The sequence below is a fragment of the Miniopterus natalensis genome, chromosome 2, assembly GCF_054644295.1.
Source record: "Miniopterus natalensis isolate mMinNat1 chromosome 2, mMinNat1.hap1, whole genome shotgun sequence".
Classification (NCBI taxonomy): Eukaryota; Metazoa; Chordata; class Mammalia; order Chiroptera; family Miniopteridae; genus Miniopterus; species Miniopterus natalensis.
This window is the reverse complement of record NC_142082.1, coordinates 121533514-121546421: the sequence shown is the minus strand read 5'-3', so window position 1 is coordinate 121546421 and position 12908 is coordinate 121533514. Positions and strand designations below refer to the sequence as shown.

General features: G+C 38.8%; 1 protein-coding gene across 3 annotated transcripts in view; it reads left to right on the top strand.

Moving 5' to 3' along the window:
* The window catches only part of NAV3 (neuron navigator 3), a 314747-nt gene extending 305504 nt beyond the window's left edge, over positions 1-9243 (top strand). For all 3 annotated transcript variants that reach the window (XM_087814524.1, XM_016199414.2, XM_016199413.2), the window contains 2 exons: positions 1766-1969; positions 6659-9243. In XM_087814524.1, the coding sequence (XP_087670650.1) occupies positions 1766-1969; positions 6659-6778 (324 nt within the window). In that variant the 3' untranslated portion in view covers positions 6779-9243. The remainder of the gene's footprint in view (positions 1-1765; positions 1970-6658) is intronic.
* The last annotated feature ends 3665 nt before the right edge of the window (positions 9244-12908 follow it).

Below are 12908 nucleotides of genomic sequence, written 5' to 3'. Positions count from 1 at the left end.
AAGGCTGTGCTAAGCCAGAAGTTGAGTTCCTGGGTGGTCCATATATGTCTTCTGGAGGAGTGGGAAGAAAAGAATCACTTATATCATGAACCATTTCCTTGGATCTACTACTGCAGCAAAGAATCTTGAATTGGAGCAAGAGGTGGAAAAACAAAGCCTAATTGCAAAGATGACAATCTGAGTTGAGAGGAATAGAAAAATATCTTTTTAAATGAAGGCTGATGCTTTGGTGAGGAACCATATGGGGAATACTCTGTGCCAGATGTTCTAGTTGGAAAAAACACCCGGTGATGCAAGGGATTCTGATTTTTATTCTGGTGATTCTATCTTTCTTGAAATGTCAACAATGAGTTCTTCTCATTCTGAATATTTAAATTTCTCTTTTTTCGATTATTTTTTAAATCTGTTAAACTCTGAAATATAGAATCGGATGTGTTTACCGTTTTATCAATCACCTATTTTGCTGTCCTTGGTGATCCTTTAAAAATTTGGCATCAGTTGATTCTAGACTTTCATATTCTTTTTGTAACATTTGCTTTCCAAGAATTACACATTTTTCTTCAATTAGTTTAAGTTGTATAGCAAGCTGTTTTACATCCTTTCTAAAGTAAGTTTTTAACTAAAAGAACTTCTGCTCCAAAACAAGAGAACTATTTTAAAAAGTTCATGATTGCTACCCCTCCCATCATCTCCTGAAAAAATACACAAATACCAAGACCTGGGCTCATTTCTTTAAGGCAAAGCTTCCGCAACCACATACGTCTTGTCCAGGAGAAACCCAAAGGCAGTTCAAGGCCTCATTGCCCACCATTTTGCTTTTGTCTCGTTGAACCACAGCAAGCGACACAGAACACCTCCAAGAATGCCACCTGCGACCCAATATGCTCCTGGCAACCAGGACTGCCCTCGGGAGATGGGGGAGAGCTGGTGCACCCACTTTACTGCCCTCCTCATTTTAACTTCTCTTTCTCTCCCCATGTGGCCTTACACTTTCTTACAGTCTCCTCAGTGTGCCCTGCCCAGCATGGTTTTTAATGTCTCTTGGATTCATTCTCTCCCTCTACTCCGCTGCGAGTGCTTTAACCGCCTTTATCACCTTTTAATTACTGACTTTCCCTCCATGTGAGTCCTCACAAAGTTGATGATATTGTTTCCCATATTTTCCTCCTTTCACTAGTGACCTTATAAATAAACATCTAAAAAGAGTTTTTACAGGAAGCAACAAGATTGTTAAATGAAATTAATTTGAGGAAAATGGTTATCAGAGAAAGTATTCTCAAAGGAACTTTGAGTAGAGTGAACTAGACAGAGAAAAAGAAGTCCCTCTTTTTTATTTTTATTAGTCATCTTTCCAGGGTACACTTTAGTGGAGAATTCTATTAAGTGTCTAGCATAGCTTTGTACATTTCTCCATAACTGGAACTTTTCTTTCTGCATTTCGAGTTTTCTTTTGGTTTGTAAAATTACTAATAAAGATAAATATTGGGCAGTCATTTCAACATGTTATTTAAAATAAACCTCCCTCACACTCTCCCCCAAATGTTGACCATCTTTCCCCAATATTCAGCTTTATTATTTCTCTAGCCTTCAAGTTTAAAGTGAGCTATATAGACAGTTATATATTTAAAATATGGAAAATTGTACATACACAGTAATTCCTTTGAAAGTCCCATAAAAACTCAGTGTGCAAAGGAATCACTCAATTACCAATTGCCTTTTTTACTAAATGCATTTTATATGTGCTAAATATCTGATCCCCTTTTAGATGTATGGGAAACGGGCACCTTGGGAAGATCCCTCAAAGTGGGTGCTTGATACCTACCCATGGACCTCAGCATCTGTGCCTCAGGAGGGCCCAGCGTTACTTCAGTTGCGACCAGAAGATGTTGGGTATGAGGGCTGCATCTCCACCAAGGAAGCCACAACCTCAAAGCACATTCCACAGCCTGACACGGAGGGGGATCCCCTGGTAAGGAGCGGATGTGTGGTTCTTCCTATAGAATCTTGATTGCAGTGTGTGGTCATTAGTATTTAGTCATTTGCACCAAAGACAATAGTTGTCTTAGATAATACTTGGGGTTGTTCTGAAATTGATACTCAGTTTTAACTCTTACGTTTAATCTACTTTCATTGGGTGAATTTCTTAAAACGAAAGGCCAAATTTGTATGCTTAAAAATAATCTTTATGATGATAATTTTTCTCTTGTTATGCATAAAACTATATAAAAAGATAATTAAATTTTTAGATTGCATGACTAAATTTACTCGGTATTTAAGAACTTTGTTCTTAAATAAAGAAACAAAAGGAATATAATCTAATGTACACTTGGAGAACCAAAGAATATTTTACATATATCTTCTAGCTTGACTTAATTTAGAATTAGTCTCCTGTGGCCAACAATTCAATTAAAGAAGAATAAATTGACGTGGAAATCAAAGGAAATGTATTCTCCCAACCTTGTTCAATTTACAATTGTGTATGGCTTAACAAAAGTAGATAAAACCCCAAAGTATGAATACTCTGAAGATATTAGTACATAGTATTACTTGGAAAAAATCTAGTTTTTATGTATTTTTTATTTTTCTAGATGACTTCCTATAGGCTGATATCAAATGTAACATGTTTGTTGTCTTGCCACTCTATGACTAAAGAGATTTCTGGACTTGCACACCGGCACAGAAAGAAAACATAATGAAATAAAGACCGTTACATTACTTAAATCAGAAGGAAATTATTAAAATCATAATCTATGACTGTACTCAAAGACATAAAATGACTTGATATCTATGGAGTACCCTTGTACCATCAACCCCAACACATGTGTATCATCACCATTCCAGTTGGTCATTATTAATATTTTGGAGGTTACATGTGAAGAATCTGATAAATTTTCAATATTCTTTCACCAATAAAATGCACATACACACACAAAATTTGCACAAAATGTCAAAGAATTCCGTAATGTCACAGAAGTACATACTAGACCTTCACGGAGTCCGGGGATGTCCTATTTAGGATTTTTGATCTAGACTTTAAACTATTTAAAGGCCTGCACTTACATTTTTATAACAGGCACCTGACCCTTTAGTTTATTCATAGAAATTAACAGTAGTGGTGGAATTGGTTTGAATGTGGCATAATTGTGAGCATGCACTAAATAATTGCTGCTAGAATGGTTAAAATGTAATAGAGTAAATATAAGCCTTAGGGTACAAATATGGGTTATTTCACATGCATTTTTATAAATTTCAGTTCTACCTTTGTGGTTTTGAAAAACTGTATCTGTTTCGGAAAGAAGTATTTTTAAAGTTTATTTTCAGAGTTAATCTGTAGAGTATGGGACACTTAGGGAATGCTCTCAACTTCCCCAGTTTCCACAGTCTTGGTCAGTTAAATCCATTAAATGCTCTTTTCCCTGGCTCTGAATGCTCGTGTCTTCTAGTATGAAAAAGAGATCCAGAGTCTTCCATTCTGAGTGAAAATTGGGGTAAAAAACATCCTTGACTCCTAATCTGCTAAACATCTGAAGAAACAAGGAGTTATGATATACATGACATGCTAAAAGGCAAAAGACTTATGATCTAAAAATAAGTCTTTGGACCAGATATGTTCTTGTAGGAAAGTAAATATTCTCCATCTATTTTTATTTCTCTGTATTTCTAACATTTTAATGTAAGGTCAAAATATATTTATAGTCCAATTTAAATAAAAAATTAGGGAAACAATGTAATACTTAATGTCAGAAATACGGTTTTAAGTCCAAACAAAGATTCAGATTTTTTGGTATATCTCACTGTATTTTATTTTATTTTTTTTAAATATATCTTTATTGATTTCAGAGAGAGGAAAGGAGAGGGAGAGAGAGACAGAAACATCAATGATGACAGAGTCATTGATCGAGTCCACAACCTGGGCATGTGCCCTGACCGGGAATCGAACCCCGATTGCCTGGATCCTAGGTCGACGCTCAACCACTGAGCCACGCCCAGCCAGGCTCACTGTATTTTAAAAATATAATGCGTTTTTATCCTACAATTGTTAATATGTGATAAGTATGTACTCAGGACTAAGATTCGGTGATCAGGAGATAAATAAGATGTTTTTGACCTCAGGAAGCTCACAGTCCAGTAGTGGAAAGAGATATCTATCTCAGTTACAGTAAAATAATGATAGAGGTACATGCTACGTAAAGCTGTAAGTCCACTTAGGAAGAGACTAGGAGAAAGCTTCACAGGGGAGACGCTTGAGCTAGATCTGGAAGGATGAATGGTAGATGTTCATCATGTGGTTGGACAGAGGACCTTCAAAAGTAAGGATACAGCAGGTGAAACATTGTGGAACTGTATAATAAAAAGGATGAATTTGGGGAACTATATACAACTCATTGGAATTCGAACAGAAGTGGCAGGAGGAATCAAAGCTACAGAAGTCTGCAGTTGCTAGAACATGCCGAGCCATGTTTGGCATTGTAGGAAGTTAAAACTTGATCATACAGAGAATGGGGAGCCACCAAAAGTTTTTGAGCAGGAGACTGACCTAGTTAGATTTGCAGTTTATAAGGATCACTTTGGTGGCAGAATAGAGGAAATGTTGAAGGGGAGAGGATGGATGCTGGGAGATGAGCAGCTTTGTAACTACCACAGATGATAAGGACCTGACCAAGGTGTTACAATGATAAACACTAGATTTATGACTATGGGTGAGGGGAAGGAGAAAGGGGGAAGAGAGGAGGGAAATACTTGTGTGGAAAATGAGAATTTATCCCAGTGGCTGTTGAATCACAGGTAACCTTCCTTTCCTCTTAAAATCTCCTTGGACTTGAATGCCCAAGGCCACACTATGAGAAGGCAAAGTAAATCTCTTGTTATATTTATTATAAATCTAAGACTTGCAACTTGTTCTAATGGAACATCTTTAGGATATGGCACCATTTTCAAAAATTAAGACCTTAACAACACTGTTATTACAACACAAAACTTTTACAACATTCAGCATCCAAGTGGTTTCAAACATTTGTGACAAAGATAGACTCATAACCCTTCCAACAGACCTCATTGACCATTGCTCTTCTTAGTAGATCGGGAAGGTGCTCAAAATAGAGATCTGGGGTACAAATGCTCTTCCCCCAGGCGCTTGAACACATAGGGAGCCAGCTGCTAACGAGGGAGGAATGGACCGAGGACAGGAGGGAGGGAGCAGATTGCGCGCGGAGGCCGCGGTGCGCGGGTGAGAGGCAGACAGAGAAACAGCCGGACAGAGGGAGAGAGGAAAACTGTGCTGATGGAGACATTTTGGCTTTTTGGCTTCCTGAGTTCAAGAGGTTATCACCAACTACTTTTATTTCATATTCTTAATGTAACTGATTTAATAAATTCAGAGTTAGACCAAAAACTATATTGAAAACTATTTTCCTGAAGAATATTAAGATAACGTTAAAATACGCTATAACTGTAGCCTCTTTGTCAGAAGGGCGTTGTTACTGAAATTGGTGATAACCAGTTTATCATTTACATCACAAGCATTTTGCGAACACACATTTTACACGGAACACACAGGCACGCATAGCCTGACATATGACTACGGAATTCCGTTTTAACTTCTTTCTATTGCATCAGATTACCTATTTCTCTTTGTTTAAAAAAAAGACAACTTTGATGATTTTACAAATTAATAAAATTAGTATGCATTAAATAATATAAAGACTATTACAATTTAGAGAAACCCTTGGTAAAAAACACACAAGCCCACTACCTCATGAAGACACGTGCCAATTTTTCTACGCTTTGTTGAACTGCTTGTCTACAATTCGCTTGTAAGCAATCTTCCTTTTAACTTCCCTCCCTAACAGAGGATCTGCAGGTCTATCGAAATCCAAGGAAAGTGGCTGCCTTTTATTTTGTAATACATGGAAATGCTAGCTGCCTGTCTCCCCAGGTGCTTTCATGCATATGTCCCTTTTACTGGAACAAATATTGCCATTGTCCTAAAAAGCTGGGAAACTCGAGACAGCCGCTATTGTTCCAGAAGGTGGCTTTTGTTGTCGGTGATATATCAATCATATTTCAGCCAGAAATTCAACAACAGAAACTTGACAATGATTGTTTCCTTCCCCCTCTTCAAACACTCACGGCCTGCCTCGTTCAGTCACCTCCTCTCGGGGCCAGGGCCTAAGCAGCAGATGGTGCGCTTGTGTGCAGCAGCTGGCTCCACTCCACTCCCCCTCCCTCCCCCAGGGGACCGTGTGTGCGCCTGTGTGTGCGTCTGTGTGTGCAGGAGCACTCACGACTTTCAGTTGCCATTCAGTGCTTTCTGCTTCTCCCGGCCAAAAAGCTGGGAAGCTTGGCACACTCTGCAGCAATGAGCCCAGATGTCCAGCTGTGATACAGTTTCCTTCCCAGTCGCCCTGCCGGAGCAGTATTCATTCACAACCCCAAATAAAAGAGTGATCTAGAGGCTTTATTTCGTCCTTATGGTTTGGTGGTGTAGTCATATTTGGGAGAAATCGTATAGGAGCCAGGGGCGACTGATGCATCTAAAACTGTTTTCCCGTTTCCCTTGGACGGGACGAGCCGTTTCCTCGGGTGGCTCAGGGCCGCCTTTGCGGGGCTGGCTGCTCGGCGTCAGTGCTCCATCCCATGTCTCTTTTTCTCTCCTCAGATGAATATGCTAATGAAACTCCAAGAAGCAGCCAATTACTCGGGTACACAAACCTGCGACAGCGACAACACCAGCCGCCACGAGGACACCTTGGATTCATCTCTTGAATCTACCCTCTAGAGGGTGAGAAACGTTGGGGGGGAAAGACTATGCTTTTTAAAAAGGTTTAAAAAGTAAGGGATTTTCACTAAACCACTGCCAGTATGAAAGCACCTATCCAGGCTCCTGACCCAGAGCCGTGGTCTCCGAGGAGGCAGCAGAACTGAGTCTGAACCGCCAAGACGCTAAACCGAAACGGAAGCTCGACCTTGTTTTATTTCTAGGCATTTTTGTATCTGTGGAGTGACACAAGGCTCCATGACTCAACTGGAAAGGACCCTAACGATAGGGCAACTGAATAGACTGCACATGGGATAGCCAAACTGGACTTTATTTTTTTCCTCTTTAAAAGTTTACAATACAGACCCTTTTTTTGTCCCCCTTCATTTCGTTTCCTCTGACAAGCTGTTCTCCCCGAGCAGGGCCCACTCTTCTGACCCGTCCGCCTCCTCCGTGCCACACGGTGCTGGTCACAGGGCTCCGGCGGCGTTTGTGCTGTGCGCTCAGCCCTTTCCGAAACGAGGCCAAGGGGCCAGCCCCCCGAAAGCACAAATGGAACCGGGGCCTCCAGGAGAGCTGCTGTGGGGAGCTCCCCACGGCCGGTGCGCGCGGCTTGCTCCGCCACCTGGCAGCGCACGAGTCACAGGTTTTCTAAGGTTGTTTTTACCACTGTGGTCTTTTGAAGCCACCTGCCCACTCCCTTAACAAGAGTTTTATACCAATTATTAGCCAACACTGACAAAAGGCTTTCTTAGGGCTTTATTTGTTTGAGCCTTTTCAGTGAAAGAAGGAACATTTCCTATGGTGCTGTCTCACTGCCTTAAAACAGATTTCTACAACAGATTAACAGCTGGTTTCAATCCTAAACCATTGGTAATTTCCACTGTCTTTTCATTTACGACCAAGCAACGCCAGTTAACGCAGTAGCCTCATCTCTATAGATCTTTTATTTCCCCCCCCCCCCAAGAAACGGTTGGGAGAAAGATCAGTATTTTTTTCCTTGTGAATAGATCACTTTGCCTGTCCTCCCCCCAAATATCCATGTAACCCAGAAACCCTCTTTGACCGTCACTTAAAAGCAAAGACATGTGGCTACATTCCATCCAGTTCTAGGTGAAAGAGTTTTAGAAGGCAGGAGATTTTGAATTTTTACCCAGCAGAGCTGGAAGCACTAGATGCAGCATGAGCACAACTATTTGGCTTTCCTCTCCTGTTCCTTTTTTATTATTATTAGTTTGGAGCATGTTGTTTTGATTGCTGTTGGTGTACATGAGAAATTCAGCATCTAGAACACAGAAGCAGTGACATCACTGTGGAAGGGGAGGCGTGGATACTGTAAAAGAAGGTTAGATTTGCACAGTCTACTGGGTAGGTATTGTAAATAATAATTTTAAAAACTTGCACAAATCAAAACAAACACACAAAAAATGTGTCTTTTATCCTGTTGGTGTTAAGAGGTGTTTCACTTGCTGCGATTTCCTGTACGTTGCAAACAAAAAACAGAATGCAGACCCTCAAAGCTGTTCTTACCTGGTGTGTTTGTTCTGTATTTACAGTTGTTATGACTATGCAGGAGCTATCAGTGCTAGAGTGAGCATGCTTCAAAACTGGACATGAAGCCAGTACATTTTTGGAAAAGTAAAAATGCCCGAAAGTGCATCTGTCATGGCAGGCTTTAAGGAGAGTGCATGAAAACTGATTGGATTCATTAGAGAAGTTACCACCACACACAGACAGGTTTTTAAGTTTATAACACCCAAGGGCTTGGCCGTGGTGTAGTCTTGTTCTGTGCGTGTGAAAATGTGTTCCTTTCAGGACGTGTAACTGGTGCTACTCTCTGCGACCACCGTGGGTCAGTTGCTCTAGAACAATAACAGCAGCAGGCATCTGTGCAGTTTTCAGAGTGTCTCTGAGTCTGTAGGTCCCACACGGTGCTATTGCCCTAAGGGAAACCGGAGCTGCATTTATGCACAGAGGATTGCCACCCTGACTTTGAAGCCCCAAACGTGGATCACATCTGTTGTGAAACATCATATGTAGCTGGATGAGTGACTAGTTACCCTTGTATAATATGTGACCTAAGAAAATTGCTAATCTTTCCCTGCCATTTTGAGAAAACACAGTCCAAACATGATCATAAACAGATTCCTGCAATACATCCCAGTAGGTCCACCTAGTTTACAACTTAAACTAGTTTGTGAAACATTTGTCTGTATACATTTTATATTTTGTACATTTTTGATGTAACATATCATGTAAATAGGCAGAAACAGTGAAATAAATCATCTGGAAAGTTTTGTAGTCTTTGTAAAGCCCCAACAATAAGTACTTGGTGTCAATGGACTTAACTGGATGATGTATTTTCTATTGGTTAATTGTTCCTTTAGCTTGTAAACCAGCTTGCATATATTTTTTTGCAAATGTGCACCCTGTATCTGTCTAAATTATTACTTTGCCATTAAAGTGGAATTATTTATTGACAATAAGGTGTAGTGTCTATATATGGAGAAAATTTGAATACTTATGCACCAAGAAGTGTCAAGCTTTAAAATGTTGTGTGCACTAGTAACACTCCATCCAGAGGGATGTGTATGAATTTTTATTTTGTATACCTCATAAAAAGGACCACATAGCTTTTTTCAGGATTCAATTTACAAGTACAGTTGACCTTTAAACATCTGGGGGATTAGGGACACTGACCCCATGCAGTCAAAATTCTGCATATAACTTTTGACTCAACAAAACCTTAAGTTGTTCTTTGTATCTGCTGGGTATTGGTTCCAGGACCCCCATAATAACCTGCTGAGGCCCAAGTCCCTTATATAAAATGACATAGAACAGTGCATACAGTCAGCTTTCCACATCCTCAGATTCTCACCTGTGGGTCTAAAGTACTGTTTGTTGAATCCTTGCCTGGGAAACCCGAGGATAGGGAGGGTGGACTGTATTTTTTTTACTGAAAAAAATCCACATATAAGTGAACCCACTGATCAAACCCATATTGTTCAAGGGCAAACTCTACATGAAAGTTAATGTTAAAGTCTTATTAAAAGTATATCATCCAGTTTTCTCATCTGTATAATGGGATAATTATAGTATCTACTCATAAGGTTGTTTTTGAGATGAAATGTTTTAAAATATATAAAGCACACAGACAAGTGATACATTTTAAGTGCTCTGAGTATTAGCTATGATTATTTTCAATAAAAATTTATTATACACCTATCAGGTGCCAGGCGACTTTCTTAGGCATCAGAAACATTGGGACACAGGCCATGGTCCTAAGGAACTTACAGTTAGTACAGTTGCATCTCTGTCCTTTGCTGCTTCTTAGGTATCTAAGTTCTCTATTATAAAGGTGACCAGTGAGAAGTCCATTGACTAGGAGATACAGGATCTGTTTTCAGACACTGGTTGAATCAGCAATAACAGAGAGTTGTGTTTGAATTTGGAGAAATTCAAATACCTTTATTTCAGTCTTGAGGAAATTGACATTAACAAAACATTTTTATAACAAATAAACCATCTTAAATAATGTCTAGTTCTATGCTTTGATCAGTTAAGATGTTTAAAAAGAAGGTTCAATTGTTTTTTGTTTTGTTGGTGGTAGTGGTGTTTGTTTTTTTTATTTGTATTTCTTTATTAAATTTATTGGGGTGACATTGGCTAATAGGATCATATAGGTTTCAAGTATAGATTTCTGTGACATAAGATCTGTATATTGCACTGTGTGCCCACCACCCAAAGCCAAATCTTCTTCCATCACCATATGTTAGGCCCCCTTCACCCTCCACCCATGCCTCTTCCCCTTCCCTCTGGCAACAACCACACTATTGTTTGTACCCATGAGTTTAAGTTCTATATCCTACATATGAATGAAATCATATAGTTCTTAGCTTTTTCTGACTGTTTTGCTTTTTATTTGGGGGAGGGAGGGCACTAACTAATAGGTAAAATATTGCATTATTGAATTCAGTATTTTTTTATGTTCAGTGAAAATGATGTGAGTAAGTAATCATTAGAAGATCTCTTCTCCACATGGAGTATACATTATCTCTGTTACCCAGGAGTTCATCAGTGAGAAAATATATTAATAGAAATTAAACGTAGAAAGCACATTCTGAATAAGAATCTTATTAGAGGAAAATGAAACTTCTCAAGTTGTTTGTTTTCCATAAAATTGCAAAAAAAAAAAAAAATACACCTTTTCTTTATCAGAGTTTTTAATACTTCGCCTTAATTTCCTGGATTAGCATTGTAGAGTTGAAGTTAATGAACAACAGAGTAAATAATTTTGATATTGCTTACATGTTAAAATGGAAATATTTTCAATATAGTGGGTTATATTAACTATAGTATTAAAATTAAATGATCTGATTCTTTTCACTTTTTTAATGTAGCTACTAGAATATTAACAATTAAATATGTTGCTCATATTTGTGACTCACCGACGTTTCTATTCCTATGGAATAGCGAAATATTGACCTTTATAAAGTGTAAATGCGATCACCTCCTTCATCTCTTTTCTATTTTGTTTTTAAGAATAAGATTCAGTTATTGAAAGACAAAAATTCCTTTCAATCTGGACCTTGCTTCTATCCCTTGGCACCCCTTTTCACAGGTCCAATGTCCCCATTTAGTTCTGTTCTCTATGACATTAGGCTACTTTAGAACCTAGAAGTAATTGTTGAAACAGTAACAACTTTCCAAACAATTTAGTTATGAACAAGTTTTATCATACTCTTGCTGTATGGGAAAACCTCTGGTAGGTCAAAGATTTCTCTCCTAGTAAACACATTTATAGAAAATGTAGATTACACAAACAAAAAAGTGTAGTTTTTTTTTAAAGATCCCCAGCCTCTTGGGTAAGTGATTGGTTTCCCAAGACAAATATTAATCCCATAAATAACCAGTTGTTGAAAATTGCTAAACATTTTTTTGTTTTAATTTAGTTTTTTAAAGGAGATTACTAACTTATCCAGCAATAATGTTTGTCCCAGACCAGGTTTGGAGCATTATTTCTTTTACAATAATTTACTTCTTTTTACCCCAAGGCCCTTACACATTCTCAAATGGCATTACCTTAGACAATCCTTTCTGATCCCTCAGACTAGGTAAAAAAGTGAGTTATTTGCTTTCTAGGGGAAATGTGTGTATGTATATACACACATATATATGTATATAAAATGTTTCAGGGCCTAAAATATAGTACATTCTCAGTACATAAGTATTGAATAAAATATTTGTGAACATGGAGACAGCAACTGAATTTTAGCTTATGTTAAACAAAAGCATTTGATTTGAGAAGAATCACTGTCAGAGGCGTTGAGCTCCCTGGGAAGCCGGATGAATAATTAGAGTGCAGGTTAGTGACCAGGGACAATCTGAGGAACTGTCACCCAGTACAAAGTACTGCCTCACAATTGGGATGTTTTCTGCCTTTAGATGTAATACTTTCTACCAACTTTTCTTTTTCTTTCCACTTTTCAAGTCCTTTGAAGATGCCTTAGTTATATACAGTATAATTTAAATGTGTGGGGTTTTGGGGGGTAACAGATAAAATACAAGTAGTTGGAAGTGTAACGTTAGAACCTAGAAGAGAGGTGGGGGAGGGATTAAAACAGGAATGCTCAGCACAGAAATCAGAAGTGAAGATGTGAATTTCCCTTTGGTATGTTTCTCTACAGGAAAGATCTTGACCAATTAATGACTGAAAATAGAACTGGAGAGATGTTTGCGCCCATTCAATGCAACATTTACAAAGGAGGCGTATAACGTAAGGAAAAAAGCATTGAATTCAGAGTCAGAAAATCTGTATCCTAGCGATGTGTGATTTCTCCTGGAAGAATAAACTAATCCGCCACCTTTGTTCATCTAGATTTTATACCCGGAAAATGGTCACAGATGATAAAATGCACCCAGTGTACCTGGGGTGGTCTAAACATCATCTGTGATACAAATAATGTGTGTCTGTCAGTTCCCAGAGAACCATTCTTCCAGGGAATAATAGAAAGGCTGGAAGTCTAGTCAAGGCCCATCCAGGGACCCTTGCGTGCTGCTGAGCATCTTCAGCAGTTGTCTTCAGTCCGGTTTGGCCCTAAGCTGGTGCGCTGAGCAGTGCAGCTGAGCAGGAGCTGGTTTGAGGAGATGG